Source organism: Cryptomeria japonica, chromosome 2, assembly GCF_030272615.1.
Source record: "Cryptomeria japonica chromosome 2, Sugi_1.0, whole genome shotgun sequence".
NCBI lineage: Eukaryota > Viridiplantae > Streptophyta > Pinopsida > Cupressales > Cupressaceae > Cryptomeria > Cryptomeria japonica.
Genome location: NC_081406.1, coordinates 570,362,894 through 570,383,288, shown reverse-complemented (window position 1 = coordinate 570,383,288; position 20,395 = coordinate 570,362,894). Strand labels below are relative to the sequence as shown.

The following is a 20,395-nucleotide window of genomic DNA, read 5'->3' as shown; positions in this document are numbered from 1 at the left end:
TTTTAAGAAAACAATTCCAGGGAACACAGTATGAGCCAATATGTAAGGCTTGGCTATGGCTCCAAAAAATCTGATCAAAGTATATTCTTTGAAAAAGAACCAATCTCCCCAATTATTCTTCAATACGCTAGTGACTTCCCTCTAGCATTGAGTTCTTTGATAGTAAATTCACTAAATAATATTATAATTCACAAAAATGCAATATGATGAATGGCTACAATGCGTGTTCATATGAATGGACCATAATTGCACTGGTTTGATCTGGCCTCTGAGGATTGTCGAAGATATCAATTTTAAACCCAACTCGTCATCCCATTCATCCACTGAGATGTGCAAGAAAATGTAATAGAGAACTGAATATCTTCTGATTCTTTTGGGATGATTCATTCATTTGAATTCAACAATTTAATTGTGAATCTCTCTTGCAAGCTAATCCCCAAAAATCATACAATGTGTTCTGATGTTGCGTTCTGATTATTGGAGAGAGACACTAATGATGACGTAGTTATCTTCTTTCCAGCATCCTGTTCTATAACCTGGTTGAAGACTTGGAAAGCATCTTGAAAACAAGGCATGAATTGTCTGTCTCATGGTTCAACTTCCTTAGCAGGGATGATTGTCTCAGCTAGCACCTCACCTCCAATAGGTTTCATATGATGGAGCAACCTCAATCCCCTATATGTGTTTCTATCCTTTTTGGTGGTGAGTGCCAAATTTTCAACTTCCATTCAACTCTAGCATTTGGTGTCATACCAACCACCTTTTGAATAACCTATTTATTTAATGCAAATATGAGTTTTCCATTTGCATCTTACATCTCCCTACATTTCTCATTGTGACATTTGCATTCACATTCTACAACCTCTGCTGGAGGGAAACAGTTTGTAATGGAATCAGCTCAACCCCCTTTTCATATAACCCCCAAAACAATATTCTTCCACGCATCTCACTTATGGGTCTCTGATGTCAATCTTTGTATCCTCACAAAGGTTTATAGATTATTCCTCTTTCCATTGGACTTCTTATAACTTTTGGCCATTGATATAATCCAAAGATACAAAAGAGTTTCTAGGGTTTTACATAGAAGAGCTTAATCTCCAAGTGCAAGCAATTCACACAGATAACCACATAAGCAAAATTCAGAACTTCAAAAATGGTGAATTACCCTGATTTTTCCTTTTCCAAATCCTAACAGCCACCTAGGGTAACAAAGCACTCAATTCTTTTAGAATAAATGATAAAAAAAAGCACTTGAATGCACTTGGAATGTAATCTTGAAATTCATTAGTTGCAAGCATGAAAATTTGATTGCAATAACTCTTGGTTTGACAGGGCACATTCTTTCTTTAGATAATGGTTCAAAGAATGGTCACATCGGCATAACAAGTTTGAAATTCAAGTAAGATGAACAGCTCACATTCACCCCTTTTTGGAACCAATGGTTGTGGAAGATCTCAAGATTAGAAAGTGCTTGCCTTTTCAGTCCGCCAATACATAGAAGTTTACCAAATAAAGCCACATGGTGCAATTTGCCTTGAAAGAAAGATCCATGGCTGAGGTAGATCGACAAACCTTATAAAGGGCTTGAGCAACCTGTTGTGACATTTTTCGCACATTGCCCTATTGCAAATGGGGACCCCCACTTTTTTCTACTTTCTAGGTTAGTTGTAGTGTATTTAGCTATTAACCTTTCACACTTAGTATCTTAGTTGGCCAAGAGGGAATCAAGTCAAGTCTCTCTGAGTTGGAGTGAGGTCAATTAGCTCTCAAGGTTTAGGAAATGAACAACATATGATGATAATTTCATTTGATCATCATCATCTGAGATAGAGTCAATGAATGCAAGCATGAGGATCATCGTGAGATTGAGATGATCCCCCAAAACCCTCGCCTGGCCTTAGCTGTCAGTCAATGATCGCCAAAAAGTCCGAACTTTCTCAGTCAATGACCTCTCTCTCCAAAGTCCTATCTATGATAAGAATCCCATTTGCTAAACAAGATAAACATTTCCAAGGGTCAATGCTTGATGTTTGATGAAATTGAAGTGATTGAGCAGGCATAGCTAACATCCTTGCTAACAGTCAATGACCCCCTGAAACCCCATCGTGCCTTAGTTGATAGTCAGTGCTCTATCAAATCCACAACCTCCCAAAGGTGATTGTCAATGCATGCTAAGAACTCCGCCTAAGGCAATGATTATGTCAAAGATGAAGGAAAATGAGTTTAATATGTTAAGTGAGACGAATTCAATGAAAAAGGGAGATCAAGATGGTTTACTAAAGAAGTTTGAAGGCATGAACATAATGGAAGCTAGAAGCTTTATCAAGGGCTGAACTACTTCTGGTCAATGACCTATCAAAAGCCCTACCACTTCCAGTGAGTGCTCATCCAAACCTTCGACCAACACATGCTGATTGCCAGTGGGTGCTCAAAACCCAATCACCCTCCAATTCTCCCTCACTTTCATCCTTCTCCTTCCTTTCATCCTTGCTTCCTTCCTTCCACTCCCACTTCCATCTCCCCTCACTTCCATCTCCTACCATTTCCATCTCCTTCCACTTCCTTCCTTACATCCCTTATGCCTTCACCACATTCTTCATCTATCCATCCTTCACCTTTACCTTTCTTCTTCACCTTCTTCCATCCTTCATCACCTCCTAATCGTGGCCTTCATCCCTTATACCTCATAACTTCCCTTCCCTACATCCTCCATCCTCCATCCTTTACCTTCTCTTCCACCCTTCCATCCTTCACCTTTACCTTCAACTTCTTTACCACTTTCCAAACCCCAATACTTCCCTTGCATCTTCTTCCCCACAACATAGTCTTCCTTAAATCCCTTCTCCTAGTGGCATGTCCTAATCCATACCCCCTTATACCTCCCTTCCACCACGACATCCCTCACTTCCTATGCCTTCCTAAAACCACGAACTTCCTTATTGCATTGTCAATGCCCCTTAAAAAACCCGACCATTTTCGGTCAATGGGGTCCCAAAAGCCCAATCTCTTCCTTGCCATAGTTGATGACCTTGTAAAACCCCAATCATTTCTGGTCATTGCCCATTCTAAAGTCCGATCTCCCTTATGCTATAGTTGTTGCCCTTGCGAAAATCCGAACTTCTTGTGCTTGCCAAAATCTATGTTGGAGAAGTCATGTTTAAGCGCTTAGAATTAAGAGTGGGTAGGAAAGTAGAAGTTATTCAAAATTTAAAAGCAAAACAAGTTGGCTGAAAGAAAGATATAAGGGTGCGATGATTGATTGCAAGCCATATAAGATGGAGAGGATAGAGCATTTCACATCAAATTAAATCCAAACCTCCAAGTTCGTATCTGCTAAAACAGAATCATTGTAAAATTTGCATTAAGTCCAAAGAAGAAAGACTCAGCAAATCACAGCATAAAGAATTGTTTCAGAATCATAGCAAGGAAGAATTGAACAAATTCTCATACAAAGGGAAGAAGATAGACCACCATCGGCATAAAAGAAAAAAATTCGGCTTTGACAAGGGCAAATTTTAGGAATGAAATCGTTACAAGCAAAGAGTCAAGTGGGCTGGTCCCTGACCAAAGCCCTTACCGCTTTCGAGCTCTGATTTCTGAATTGTAATCAGACCTCATTCACCCTTGATTCAAAGGCCAAAAAATCAAAGAATTCAATCAATCATTCTTAAAAAATTTTGATATGGAAGGCAATTTCCAGTTTTTTGGTGGATTAATATTTCTGAGTTTGAATCATAATCAGACATAAGTGAAACATATAAAGGATTATTTCACACTTGGAGATGTGATTAATGTTTATGATGTTTTAGTTCAAATTATGTCTCTTTGCAGGTATGATTGCAATCAAATGAGTGGAGCACAAGGATGTGAGATAAGAGTATCAAGATCACCAGCTTAAAGATGTCTAAGTTCGTTACATAACCTGAAATGCATGCGAGGGGATGCAAGATAAATCAAAGGATTCAAGCATCATAACGAGGCAGGTCTAAAGATCAAGTATTCAAGGAAGAAATTTTGCACAATCTTGAATTTCCTCTGAAGATCCAAGAATCAATGCCTGTACATCAAAAGATTTTCCAATGCGTGAAGAAGAAGAGGATGCAAAGATGATCAAGACAAGAGATAGTTCCAAAAGAGTTAATCAAAGTTAGAAGATGATGCAATTTGGAAATATCTACTACGTTTATCTCATTCATGAATGAGCTTGGAAATGTTGAGTATCAAGAGATATGTCTCATTCATTTACAACTTGTGATGAGTTACAATGAGCTAGCTAAGGTGGCATCCAGTCATCACTTAGCCAATCATATTATTCCAAGATAAGGCATCTAGGTTCAATGCACTTGACGCATCCAACAAGGAGGATAACTACCACGTGTGGGCACAAAGTCCGATGCACCTACCCTCATCTTTCATTGGTCAAATATTCAAGGAAGGACATGTCCCACTTAATGTAATTTTGCCATTGGTCAAGCATTAAATGCTTTGTAATGGGTGTAACAGACCCTAATTAGGGTTTCTATCTTCAAATGTTGACCATTGATGACAATTTGATCTTGGCCAATCATTGTAATGAGAGCACTATATAAAGCTCCACTCTTTCATTTGTAAAGGTTAATAGTGAATAGTTTAGTAGTAGACAATAGTTGATACATGTTAGATAGCTAGAGTAGAGTAGGAGGACAAGGCAAAGATTGTTGTAAGCAACATGTTTATTTCATTGAAGATCTGGTGAACTTTATGTGTTGATTTGGCAATTTGCATGGTCGCTACTTCTCATTTCATTTTTTATGTTGTTTGGATGAATGGAAGAACTTTGTGCATGATCAATGGTGAAATTCGTACATCCATATTACTAAGACCTTGCTGATTGTAAAGTGTCTTCTGTAGTCAATTGGATCCATCTTAGCCAAAGCTTAACTTCAATTGCTACTTCTTCATTGATATGCATCGTCTTGAAGGTGTCTATGCTTGTGGTAGTGATTTGAGCATCATACGCTTACCTTAGGAGATTGCACTAAACTTTGTGGAGTTGTTGCTTTGCATGGCAAAGCAAAGTCTAGTTGAGTTTTACCAAAGATTGTCCATCGCTCTTGCATTCTTAGGTTTAGATTAACTTTCTCAACCCTTTTTTTTTTTACTTTTTTCAAGTTAAGTGAAATTCCGCATTCTAGTGGCATTCAAGCATTCAAGTTCAACATAAGTCCACCTTGTGATTCCAACAATATCACATCAAATACACTAAGTCTATCTAAGAGCACATCAAGACTTAACATCGGGAACTTTGGAGTCACCTCCTATGATCACGAAGCTTAGCATAAGAGGAGATTTTGTTCAAGAGAGGATAGAATACTTAGTATTTTATTCTGTGTTGCATAGTGCATAAAAAACACATCAACACAACCATCTTCCAATCCGCAGAAGTTAATAAGATTGGGATGTGTTGCACAATCTTCAAAGGAATTGATTGTTTGGATTCTCTTTTGACAAGTCACTACAATGGGTGCACCATTAATAACACCTTTGGATGGCATGTGGAATCTTTAAACATTGTCCATTGATCAAATCCTGCCCAAATGTCGTACAAGACAATCTGTCAATTCCCTAGGAACCAATCATAATGTGCGGGGTGTTCTCCTTTCTCTATACTTCACATTTTACTTTAATTTTATAAGCACCAACTACATTCAACGGTTTTGGAAGATCTATGGATTATCAAAGTGCACACCACTTGATTCGCCAATCTACATATATTGAATATATCATGCCTTGTGTCTTCATAGAAACTCCTTGATCACAATGCTCAACACATTCCATTTTTATCCTCAATCAACAATTGAGATTTGTTTCCTTCCAAGATTGATGGATTTAGCATATCTAGAGATTCTAAAGTTCTCGGTAAGATTATCCACCAATATATAAAAGCCAGTAAAATGCTGCCACATGGCCTTTGGATCTGCCATTGAAAGGAGGGCCACTAGCCAAATATACCTCCTGTTTTGTTGATAGTTATACTATGACCCGACTGGAAAAGTACACATCATCGTGTCATCACAGAAAACTTCTACAATGGATATACTTACATATATGGCATGTACCATTTCAGTAGACTGGAAGCTGAACTTTTGACCAACCCAGTTGGTCTATGGATATATAGAAACTAGTAATCAGTTAATTGACAAAGGAAAAGAACACTTAAAGCAAAGTGTGCCACTTTTAGCAGGTAATCGACCATACATTACAAAAAAGATATGATACATAGCAAGTTTTCGACTTCCATTTTAGACTGATATAAACCAGGTCCCCGCGAAGGCAATAATAACAAAGGTACCTACAAGGCCAGAGCCAAATTTCACTAACCAAAGACATGGAGGTCAACAAAAATGAGACAACAAGAGCAATTTTATGCAGCTGAACTAGAGGAAAAATGCATCTCCTTTTAGTTCAACAATATCAAAAAGCTTTTCCTCCTTTAGTCAGAAAATTATCTGCATGTTAAAATAGGGCTTCTATCAGGACTTCATTTTATTGAATTCCGTATGGATAAGGAACAAGTCAAACCATATCTTCATGAGAACCTTTGACTCAACTGTCTTGCTCTGCTCTGCTCTGTAAACTATGAAGGATAGTCCATTCAATGGTACATCACTTGCAAATTTATCAAAGAAAAGAGTACTGTAAACTTGTCAGTTAGTAAACGAACTTAGAAGAATGTAAATGAGAGCAAACCCCATGCACAATTAAGAAGACAAAGGATTTACTCTGGAGAAACCTGTTTGAGGGACAAAATTCCAGCAAAATGTGAACTAAAACTCACTTAAAATCTATCACTTTAATGGCATTCACAGTCTGAAAGATACCACCTTAGGTTTGTAATAATATGCTTATGAAATAACAGATTTATTATAATATACTTAGGAATATCCAATCAGAGGCAATAACTCAGATAAAGAAAAATCAACAATTAGGACAGAGAATACTCAACAATTCTGATAATATATTTCTGCAAATTCATTGTATTATTCTTTCAATACATTTGTCCAAAACGACTTACAGAATTATCTGAGTTCACTTGTCTGATTTCTACTAGCTGCCAATTCAATTCTGCCTGTCTCAGCCTAACCAAGTCACTCTTAAGTTTAAGAGCGCGATCTGGAACTTGTACCTGACAAGTATTATCGATGGTGCTTGCGTTGATAGGCGCAAGCATGAGCAATCACTCTAGACCACAGGCTGCTTGTAATTCTGCAGAGACTCCACTTCATTCCACAGCTCATGGTTGAAGCAAATACCCAAGGAGGAATATAACCAGAACTCTTATACGTAGGAATACATTGGTCCCACCATCAAATAATCATTTTGCCCACGATTTAAATTAACATATGCAATGTTGATCAAGCCGCCACATGTGGTATCCATGTGTCAATATTTATATAGTTTCGGCCCAGATAGAAAAGCACCGTCCAAGAGCACTTGACGATTTCAACGTCTGCTTCTACAATAATATTAATTGTAGTATCCACTAAATCCCTCGATTATTTCTTTATTAATTTGGAAATGGAATACGAGTCCTCTTTATGTGGAATCAACTATCTCCTCAAAATAATTTTCCCATGCCTTTGCCAACCCACAAGATATTACAACAGACTTCAAACCGGCGATTAAATAAATACTCAGGATCTTATCAAATATGAAATTAGCTCTAATATCTTTATTACTGCAAATTTCTCTCCAAAGGAGACTTCACAAATTTGGCATAGATGTAGACTCCGTCATGAATCCACCCCTCTGAAGAAACTAGGTTTTCGTCCAGCTCTTCCTTAATCTCCTGAAGGTTTATGTCTATAGAAATCCTCAAACATTTGTCAAATATAAAAGCCCCCTCAACAACTCCAAACAAGCCTCCTTATAAAGACTTTTTGTGAACTTTCTAGAAGATAAGGCCGACTTGAAAATTGGGAAACTTTATTTAATAAAGTGACATTATAATATTTTGTTTTTTGATTAAATTAATTAATATTAAGTCATCATGTGAATATTTTATTTATATTTGGATAACTTAATAAGAATCAATTCAATTATATGTCACCTTAAAAATTGGGGACATTACAGTCCTCCCGGCCCAAACATTGCTTGTCCTCAAGCAATTCTCTGTTATACCACCAAGATCCCAAACTAGCCAAATGAAAAACACTGTATCATTCCGCTGCTCCACTCTGATGCAACCTACAGTATTGAACCCTGCAACTCTGTTTTTCCGAAACCTTCCCACTATCAAGCTGATTAATAGATCTTGAATCATCACGCTATCCCATTCTTAAAAAATGAGGAGATAGAGGTATCTCGAGAAGCTATCAACAACAAACAACTCTCCAACTCCACACGGTCTTCCATGGATATGCAAAATACTCATCCAGGGTACATGAAAACACATATCAACCCATCCTAGGCTGCTGATGGAAACTCGAACAACACCCATGAATCTGAAAATCAGACTTCTGATGATGTAAAAGGTGCCTCTAGTGACCAATGATGATAGAGCCTTATTGTTATGCCAACCTCCAATTATAAAGAGATGATCCATCTCTCTCCAAAACACCCAAACAACTGCTGTCCTCAGAAGACAACCCAAAATCTTTGTGGTTTCACCATGCCATGTACCAAGGCTCAGCAGAAACTTATCCACTCCAAATAAATGCCATTCAATATAAAGAACATTGATCTTCCACACTTGATATCCTGAAAACTGAACAGCTCTATACTCCACTAATGACTCATGAAGTAGAAGTGTAATAGTAGCTTGTCTAAGAGTGTCCATATACTTGAACCAAGCTGAATCATTTTGGGACACATGTTCACTACTTGACCTAAGTTTCCGATAAGAGACATTGCTGTCGTCAACAACTTTATTTATCTCAAGATAAAGATAACTTAAAATTTCTTGCTGCAAGAATCTATCCACCGCATTGACAATATCTTGAATTAGGAATACCCAGCCTCTTTCACCTTTGCCTGAGAAAATAAAATCAAGTAGATCTGCTGTCGTTGCAGCAATAGTATTGTTCTGTATAAGAAGCTCCCTCTATATTTTTCTTGTGTCAAGATCAAGAACTGCAAGCAGTCCATCTACTATATAAGGATATGCACTTACAACTTTGAAGTCAGGATCAAGTGACCCTGCTGTCCCTTCCAAAGATCCCAAAGCTCTTGCCACCAAAGCATAGTCAGGAGGTAAAGAATAATTGTACTCAAATGTCACCTCAGCTAACTGGTTCATAATACCCCAGAAGTCCAACTGAGACTTTGTTGCTTCATCACCATACGATGCTTGCATAGCAACAAAAATAATTTGCATATCAATTTCAATGTAAGTGAGTGATCCACTACTGATAGCCACAAGATTTCCAACATGGAAATAGCCCTCTTATAGTACTTGTCTCAATGAGCAATAGACATTCAGCTCAACAAGTTGTTTGGCATCCAAATGAGCTTCTTCAATTTCTTCCTTGTCTATCAGTTTAACACCATCTATCCACTCCATTGAGAGAAAAGACTTGCAAGAGAAGTCCCAGTAAATCTTTGGCACCTTCAACCAGCTTTTACCTTTACCCTGAGAATCATAATTAGGTGTACTTTTTCCTCTTTTATCACTGCTTCCTCCAACTCCCTGGTTTTTAAGTGAGCTTTTGTAGTCTGCATCAAAGTCATAGAGGGAAGCAAAATGTTCAGCACTATGTGCTTCATGGATATAATCAATCTCTTCAAACTTATATCTAACCATTTCATTTATTGCAGCTAACAAGTCTCCTCGTGCCTTGTTGTAGTGCTTCAGTTGGCCCCCAATAATGTGTATGTGCATCAAGAGCCAACATCAATGGCATCCTAGGCCTCTGTACTTTTACAACAACAAGCTTTCCAGTATGCAGACAAACCTGTCCCAATGATGCAGCAACAACAGGCCCTGGACTGAAATTAGCAAAAGGCTTTGATATTGGTGGCTCATGCTGGAATGCAATAGGTGGTGGTCTTTGATCCTGTAAGTCTGCAAGAGATATTATTCCATCAAGGCCCTTGTGTCTCCCTTGTGCCTTCCAACAATAATTTGTTATAATTTTGTGCGTGTCATCAAAGTGGGTTAGGGCTGCAATAATCATATCCTCATATTTCCTCACTTGACCTTTCAAATTGTGCAACTCAAAGGTCCTATTATCCTAATACATTTTTTCTGATTTGTCTTCATAATAATGCCTCTTCAGATCAGCTTCCTTCATAACATCTTTTCCACAATATCCATGTTTGGAAGCTTGGACACTTTCATGCTCAGTCAAAGGATCACCGTCATAATAGTAGGTAGAGTCATTTACTTCATGTGCTTGTTCAATGGTTGATGCAAAATAAGACAGTGAGCCATCTGAATTATCACCTTTAACTCCATACTTTTCTGTAATGTCCCGTACCTAATTAATATAATTAATCTATTTCAATATACTAAAATTGATTGAGAGACTAATCATGAAGCCAGTCATTGATATTCTTCAATTTATTAGTTATTAACAAGTGCTTATTTATTTTCCTCATTAGATGATTAATTTCATCATTCCTTGTTCTTAGTATAGATATCAGACCCTACTACTACTTCAGTTTTAAGGGAGAAGGGTCTATGTATCTTACCAAAGCGCTTAGAGACCAAATACAATAGGTTCCCTCAAAGTTTACAGATCCAAGCCCTTACCTATCTTGGGTCCATACCCTCAAGGCTTATGGGTCGCTGATCCCCACCCTATCTTGGGACTTAACTTATTGCTTGGATTTAGACTGCCCCTCTTTGGTACATCCCATCCCCATCTTCTTAAATACTGATGATAGCAGCAAGAATGAAATTATATTTACATATTCCTCTTAATATTTATTATCTTAAGAGTTCTTTCTGATGTACAATCTAATATTGTTATTTTTTCTGATAGAGACATTATATATATATATATATATATATATATATATATTCTTTCACTTATATTTCGTATATTATTATAAATCTTATTGATATTATCTCAGTCTATATATACAGATATACATCTGTAGGAATAGCTTATTAGTGCATGCCATGTTTTGGTCTATTACTCCTAATAGTATTCATTGTGCAATATCATAAATAAACATTAATTCCAGGGGTAGGATACAGCATATCAATCTGCTGCTACCAATAATGTTGATATAAAGTAAGGACTGCCAATAAATCAATCCAGCTGTTCTTATTATGATCGATCTATACTGCAGTTGATATCATTACCAAACCGCTGTCTTCTCCTTGATCGATGCCTTTACTTTTCCCGTCCTAACCTATTTTATAGTCTTCAGATTGATAGAAAAGTTGTGTCTCTTCTAACCACACAACCCCCTAAAAGGTGACGTCTCTTGATAATTACAATTTTATTTGTGAATCGCTGCCATAGGGATACCTTTTCGTGACCGTTGCTAATTTGTGATTAGTATAACAATCGCCGCCCCTTCATATAATTGTCTTTGTTAAATATAACCATCGTAGCAATTGGTCTTCATTATTAATACTATCTAGATTGCTGCCTTGTAATAAGACCGCTGCTCTCTTTTAATGCATGCATTAATAATTAATGGTTGCAAAGGCAGACAGATCTGACGATCTGACACTAACTATGTGTTTGCTAATGGCTTAATCAATAGGATGTAGCCAATAGGAATTACCTTCAGGTATGATAAGTATTCATTGTTATGCCAATAAGGTTTTGCCTACGAGACCTTCATGAGTACTTGTGTGACATCAGTATTATGGTCACCGATTCAGTATGTTCTCCAGTTTTTATTCCTTGCTCATGGGAATGGGTGGATATCAATTCCTTGTCTTCACCACTTTATCTTAGTCTCTATGTTTCACTTGTAGGCTTGATATGAAGATTGTGAAGTCTTGTGGAATAAGACGATTTTCCACGATACCTTTATGTTACGTTTGTTATAAATATACAGTTAAATATTAGTGCTATATACAATTGTTAATCCGATTATCGGGTTAAGGATGGGGACATGACATTTTCAATCCATTCTTGAGTGTCCTGAATGCAAGGAATGCTAATCAAACTCAGAAAAATCAGAATCATGTTCCTGCATCTTCAAAGTGTCTTTGTTGTTCTTTATTGCATCTTCTTCCATGGTTAGTTGTTTCCTCATAACGGCTGGTCTATGAGGTGTGTCTAGCTGAAAGTCACATGTTCTTGTAGCTGCTTTAGCTGTCATTAAACTGATCCATACCTGCACTTGCTTGGCTATGATGTTTGTTGCCCCCAACCAACTCCATGGTGAAAAATCCATGACAAACCAAATATTATCAAACTGCAGGACCTTCTTGTTAGGCAATCTCCTTGTTTCCACAACCAATTCTCTAAGACAACATACCTCATATGATCTTGTCACGTATTTCTCCCAGGTAATCAAGGGTATGAAACAAAAAAAGTCCAGCTCACTACATGATCAAATTTTTATATTGCTTTCATATGTATGAACTTCATCACAATTTGATTCTTTATCAATATGATGTAAAGTCGATTCATGTAATGGAACATTAGTAGGATTCATACCTCCACATAGCTGATCAGTCAAAGCTGGTTTGACCAACTCTGAGAAAGCATTTTTTCCAACCTTGTAGTTGCCATGAAGACTTATGTATTCTCCATTCTTAGGTGCAATAATTGATTCTTGCTTGATCATATCCTCACTGTAATGTCCCCTACTAGGATTTGGTCTAATTTAACCATAATTAATCTATTTTCAAGTGCTTATGACTTAAACTAACTTGATCAAGCATCAAGTCTATCTTACATTAACCAAATCTGTGATCTTCTATCTTTCTTTAGTCTATCAAGTACTTGCTAACTTACCATATTAAATAATTAATCTTGTTCTGATTCATTTATAAATCATTTACGTATTTACTAATTACTAGTTATATAAATTATCAAGTATTACCCCAAAGCAATTTCTAAATGTATTATATTAATCATAATTATATTGTATTAATATCTATTATTATCAATATCTATATTTACAGTCCTTATATTATTCCTTATTATAATTTAAGTCTATATATATATATAAATATGTGTATGAATTAAATAGGATTGCTAATTATTATGTATTTGCCAATATCCTATTATATAATCTACTAATACTACCACTTCTAAAACAATACTAGTTAGTAATATGTTTAGTGGCTGGTAATGGCAGACCTGACGCATGTCAGATCGGGTCTACCACTGTCCTGTATTATTTTAATTTATATTTCAGTCTATGCTACGGTCATTATTAAAATTCTGCATAAAGACATAATCAGAATTCGTTATCAGACTTCATTAAAATTCGTCTACTTATTATTATTATCAATAGGCATATTCTTGTTCGATGATCCTCCTTTTGTTTTTCTTTTTTTTCCCCTGATGGAGTGCGATCAATGATCTTCTTATATAATTTGAATGGTTTGCACCTCTTCATGAACGATGAGTCGCATCTCTTTCCCAACACCGATTAGTCTTCCAATCATAATCGCTGTATAACTATCTCTAATCATTGTCATCTTAAGGCCTAACAATTGATCTCGAAATCGCTACCACCTTGTACACATAATCGCTGTTTTTGTACTTAACAACTCCTTTCTTTATCAATCCATTGGATGACTAACCATCCGATCCGTTGTCTTCTCCTTAAATCGATATTACTTAATAATACAAATCGCTGTCTTCAATTAATTGATATTTGATCTGCATATTATATCGTACTTGATATCTTCAAAGAATAATCGACATATATTAGTCTCTAACCCAAAATATATCTAGCTTCTTCGATCATGATGTCTTATCTTTATTTATGATCGGTCTGATCAAAGCAATCCGTTGCTTGGTGTCCTTGTGTTGATTCTCATGATTACTTAATTGTCCAGTGCTGGATGATCTTTACTTGAACCATTGGTTGGTCTTAACGTGTGATCGTCCTTGGATATGCGGTGTTACTCGATCAAGAGGTCAGATGTTTGTATTAGTGAAAACTAGCTTTCATAGGTGGACAATATGTTCAATGTGTGCTGGCTACCAATTCTGATTAGTTTGCTGTGTAATATTGTATTAATATTACTGTCTAAATGATTATTATCAGTGATGTTCAATGTTAGTAGCAATTGACATAGGAGTAAGATTTGTGATATTTCATTCACTTTTCTTGGTTAGTATTCATTTATTTTTTAAATGTAATATTTATTTATAATATATTTTTAAATATAATATAATTTATTTTATTTAAATATTTCAAGAATATTATTTAATAAATAAATATATAATGACCAAGGAGGGGTCATGACACTCACATGGCTGATTGTTGTCTTTCCCATGACCACTTGTAGGCTGCAGATCATAGACAATTTTCTCCTCTTTCTTTTCTGTCCTTTCTTCAAAGGTAGCTTCTAGGTTTTCTTCTGACTTCTGCTTTTTACTATTCTCATTCATATTAGTCTCACTATCCAATTTGTCTTTAAGACAATACCTCTTCCTCTTATGCCTTCCTTTTGTTTTTAGCCCGAAGTATTCAGTGAAGGTCATGTTATCACGGACTGTTGCACTCAAAGCATTATATTCAGCATGAAGTCGGTCCATCTCATTAGCTTGGTTTAGTTGTCTTTTTCCCTTGTCATATGCAGGCATATTAATATTATGTTTCTGATTGAGACCTCTCAACAATTGGGCCATTTCCTTCAATGTTTCAGACATGGTAATTTGCAGCTCTTTCGATCTCTTGAAGAAGGATTTAGCAGCATCTTCCTTACCATCCCCCATGCTGATAATTTTCTTCTCTCTCTGAAGATAGCTTTGTAAATTTCACTCATCAATTGTCCCCACAGGCTGGCAGGACTTAAGGCTCTGATACCACTGAAAGATACCACCTTAGGTTTGTAATAATATGCTTATGAAATATCAGATTTATCATAATATACTTAGGAATATCCAATCAGAGGCAATAACTCAGATAAAGAAAAATCAACAATTAGGCCAGAGAATACTCAACAATTCTGATAATATATTTCTGCAAATTCATTGTATTATTCTTTCAATACATTTGTCCAAAACGACATTATCTGAGTTCACTTGTCTCATTTCTACTTAGCTGCCAATTCAATTCTGCCTCTCTCAGCCTAACCAAGTCACTCTTCAGTTTAAGAGTACGATCTGGAACTTGTACGTGACAAGTATTGTCGATGATGCTTGCATTGAGAGGTGCAAGCATGAGCAATCGCTCTAGACCACGGGCTGCGTGTAATTCTGCAGAGACTCCACTTCATTCCACAGCTCACGGTTGAAGCAAATACCCAAGGAGGAATATAACCAGAACTCTTATACGTAAGAATACATTGGTCCCACCGTCAAATAATCCTTTTGCCCATGATTTAAATTAACATATGCAATGTTGATCAAGCCGCCACATGTGGTATCCATTTGTCAATATTTATATAGTTTCGGCCCAGATAGAGAAGCACCGTCCAAGAACACCTGACGATTTCAACGTCCGCTTCTACAATAATATTAATCGCAGTATGCCCTAAACCCCACGATTATTTCTTTATTAATTTGGAAATGGAATACGAGTCCTTTTGTGGAATCAACTATCTCCTCCTTAAAATAATTTTCCCATGCCTTTGCCAGCCCACAAGATATTACAACAGACTTCAAACCGGCGATTAAATAAATACTCGGGATCTTATCAAATATGAAATTAACTCTAATATCCTTATTACTGCAAATTTGTCTACAAAGGAGACTTCACAAATTTGGCATAGATGTAGACTACGTCATGAATTCACCCCTCTGAAAAAACTAGGTTTTCGTCCTGCTCTTCCTTAATCTTCTGAAGGTTTTCGTCTCCAGAAATCCTCAAACGTTTATCAAATGTAAAAGTCCCTTCAACAACTCCCAGCGAACTTCCTTATAAACTTGATAATTGGGAAACTTTATTTAATAAAGTGACATTATAATATTTTGTTATTTAATTAAATTAATTAATATTAAGTCATCATGTGAATATTTATTTATATTTGAATAACTTAATAAGAATCAATTCAATTAAATGTCACCTTAAAAATTGGGGACATTAGGAATTCAAACCCTAAGACATTTAACACAGCTCTCTCACAAGTCTATCCAACTTTATATGACCAATTGTTAATCAAGAATTTTGAACCATCCCTTGTCATTAGGGGGCAATCATGAAACTTCCATTTTTCTGATGAAACTACCAGTTTTCCGACAGAACTGCTGCTGACAAAACTGTCCCTCTATCCTGTATCAAATGAGTAGAAGTTGAAGTTTTGATGGTGGAGTAGTTGAGTCAAATGTTTATTGGAGTTGATATAAATACTTTTTAACTGGGAAAAACATCAGTCATACAAATTTGTTCAAGAATTTACTTTATTAAATTGAAATATTAGCTCAAGTAGATATATATGTAGACAGTTTTGGGGTCATGTCATCTCATTGTTTTTTATATCTTTATATTTTGTCCTAAAAACTTGAGCACAATTTCAAGCTAGCCATCCCTCGAGGAATGTATTTATCAGTAATAATGGTTTATGATTCTTTACCAAATCATGTTTCCCGATGATGAATGGGATAGTTCACTTGAACCATAGAACATAACATTACGAAGGTTATCGAAAATATCTTTGGTGAATTTCAGCATTTGCTTATGTGAATCTCTTTGGAGAGTTATTTTCTTGTTAAGCAAATAATATGTCTATGTTAATGCCCCTATCAGAATCCTAAATGAGGAAATATAATTATGTTTGTACATTGCACTTTTTAGTAAAGATAAAAAGTGGGTACATGATGAGTTTTTTGGTATTCTGGTCAAGAACCCATATTCACAAGTAGAAGTTTTGAGTGCCATTCTGGTTTGACTTTGACATTCTCTTCACAGTTGGTCAAGTGAGCTATACAAATATTCTCATCTAAATACAATCCTGTCAAATTTTTACCATAATTAATGTGCACCATTTTGGCACATGATGTTAAATGTCGAAGTTGGTGTTGAATTGCAGACTACTGATCTAAATCTGGATGGTCAACTGGATCGAGAGGAATTTGCTGAGTTTGTTAAAAAGTTAACATCTCATGTAGCAGCTAAGATCAGTACAAATCTGATAATTGCTGTTATGGCAGCTCCTGTGGTGGCACTGATGACAAAGAGAGCAACAGAACAAGTACCAAGAGTGGGGAAGGTGGTAGAGAAGATTCCGAATGCAGTTTATGCATCTGTGATCACAGCTACCGTTGTACTCATCCAAAAGTTGAATGAGAGCAAAGAATAAGCGCATTATGTTTGGTCCTTGGTCATAATTTTTTTTTTGCTCAAATTTCAGTGACATGGATAGTGCAATCCAAACTGATTTCATATACCATAATGCATTGTAAATTTGACTCCCTATGTTCCATTCAGATTCTTCAGTGGTTCAAAGTTTCAAGTGGTCATCTGCACTGATAATTTCTTTTCAATGCTACCATACAATAATTTTCTAAATTAAAGTATAATTTGAAAGTTATTTTATTGTTGTCTGTCGATCAAAATGGAAGATTTGTAAGAAAATGTTGATGAATGTAGTTGCATGAAATTCAGGATGTGATGTCAGCTAGAGGAAAAACATGAATACTGCTTAGGCTAAATGTGCTCATCTATTTGTTATTATGATTCATTGAATTGATTATGATCAGACATTTTATTTAAATCCATATTCTGTATGTTATTTTTAGCGAGATAACATTTGAGATAAAAAAAATGAACATTGTGACCAAAAGAAAATATGCAAAGATGTCCAAAATATTCTCGTGAATTGGGGTGCTTTAGTGTTCCTCCTGTTAACGTCTGAGATCTAGAAATGCACATCATGACAAGAAAGAAGCAATAATATGCAAGCATACCCAAGTTTATTTCTACGTTAGGATACTTTTGTTCCCCAGCACTGCATTTCTCTTGACTGTTTTACGAGTTGCTTGACCAGTTTTGTCACTCCCTAGGCATTGGGATAATTCATCAGGCATACAAATATTATTGCAGGCACTCATATAAATTCAAATTGAATCTTCTATTTACTCCATTAAGAGAATCCTTAAGCACATTAAGTATGCAAGGTTAAAAGGGTAACATCCTTGAGAGTTGATTGTTTTGTTCTGCATTTACAATTTCTTTTCGTTATGTTTATCAGTTTTTAAGTCGTGTGGAATCTTATGAAGGATGCCATCTTGTTGCAACCTTTTTCTGTTTGGATTATTTCAAGCAAGTTTCAGAATCATTGTCTATGTATACAGTGTTGAAGCTTATAACTTCGGGGTGAAATATATGTACCTAAAAGATTGTGCTTAGTCACTCATCTCAAATATGATGAATGGACAAATATTGTTTAGAAGCTCAATTTATAGTTGCAAGAAAGAATTTAATGGGAATTGACATGGATATATATTTAAATATTATTTAATAAATAATTATTAAATTAACGTGTAAATAACTAACAAATTTATATTAAGAATTTTTCTAAAATATGTTTACATCATTACAATCTATTCCTTTTGTCCATTATAATGAGACCTCTCTAACCTAATTATTATAAATTAAAAAAAATACATTAATAATTTTCACATAATAACTATGTATATTTTTAATTCAACATAACATCTCTACTTATATTTTGATTAGTGATTGAACTTATTTTTCTGGAATAGATCATTTAATAGATGTTCATACATTTTCTTAATTAAACTCTTTCTTTAAATTTATATTAACTCTTATTTTTTAAATTTTAGTTTTATGTAACAAGAGATGAATGGTGTTGTGTTCATGTTAATAAGTAATTGATTTAAATACCGATCAAAAATAAATAAATAAATTGATTTAAATTGTATTAGGAGTTAAGATTATATTATTTGTTAAATGAAATAATCTTTATTTGAAAACATAATATTTAATTTTTTTGGCATGTTGATAAAATGTTAAAAGCAAATGATAAGATGTTTTTGTAACATTTTTTATTTCCAATCTTTAAGATTATATGATATTTCAATTCTATGATGAAATCATAAGAGTATTTTATTCGCTATATTAGATATAAGTTGTCAATCTTATTTGTGTATAATGTGAGATTTTATTATCATGAGTGATTGATTAAAGATGATTATATAATTAAATATTTTGTAACTAACAAATGTTATTAAAGTTTTGTGTGGAAAGATGTGTTTGTTGTAAAACAAGGTAAAAAAAGCTTGCAATATGAACTTAAACTCAAAGTTACTGCAAAACTGAAACTAAAGATTAACCATTAACATGGTAATTGTAGAATCAAAACAAGAACAAGAAAACCATTGTACATGAAACACCAGATTTATGTGGAGAAACCCTTTCCAGAAAAAACTCCACCACAAAAAGATAGGCAAGTATATTACTAATCTAATGGAGAATACAACAACAATATACTTCTATGTAGACTTTCAAACTAAATAAGATTGAATGGAGAACACTAATTCAAGGCACCAATTTATAGGAGTTTGTGAGGATGAATACCACTATGGTATCACCAAACAATAGGCAACAAAACCACCTGGAAAAACTCACACCCACCTCCCAAAATAGCCTCTTACAACTATCTTAGGGTATCTCTCATGCATGTGCACATGTAAGGATTTTGTCATAAATATTGTCATAGCAATAATAATTGTTATAGCCATCATATATTCTCTTACAACTCATGACAAGTGTCCAAGCACCTCAAAAAAGAATATTCCAAAAGAGGTCACCTAGCTATTTTGTCCTTTTCTTGGAGGACAACTAGTAAAAGTAACTTTGCCTTTACTTGGTTTCTTTCACCATTGTTGGTTTAAAGGTTTAACTTCTTATGAGTAAATTACAAATGACATCAGGAAAATAATAAATTAAAGGATTTACAAGGTTGATGGCACCTAAATCCTAGCATTCTCCCACTTGACATCATACATCGTAAATTACCCCATAGAGATACATAATACAAATCAAGTAGAGTGGTCAAGGCCCATGGCCTTCCTATACCAAGTGAACTTATCTGTGGTTAATGGCTTCATAAGAGAATTTGCAACATAATCCAAAGTGTCAACTTTTTCAATCAAGACCTGTCCACTCTCAACCATCTCTTACACAAAGTGATACTGAACATCAACATGTTTATTATGAATACGATACATAGGATTGCTGACCAAACATATGGCACTCTAATTGTCACTACCATTCTTCATTGTCCTACAATCAAAACCAATACTATTACCAAGTCTTTGTAACCAAAACACCTCCTTGGAGGCATGTGTATCAGCCA

General features: G+C 35.3%; 1 protein-coding gene across 1 annotated transcript in view; it reads left to right on the top strand.

Moving 5' to 3' along the window:
• Positions 1-17,605, top strand: part of LOC131043530 (uncharacterized) — a 44,165-nt gene extending 26,560 nt beyond the window's left edge. The window contains exon 4 of the mRNA XM_057976739.2: positions 17,105-17,605. Within this exon, the coding sequence (XP_057832722.1) occupies positions 17,105-17,374 (270 nt within the window). The 3' untranslated portion in view covers positions 17,375-17,605. The remainder of the gene's footprint in view (positions 1-17,104) is intronic.
• The last annotated feature ends 2,790 nt before the right edge of the window (positions 17,606-20,395 follow it).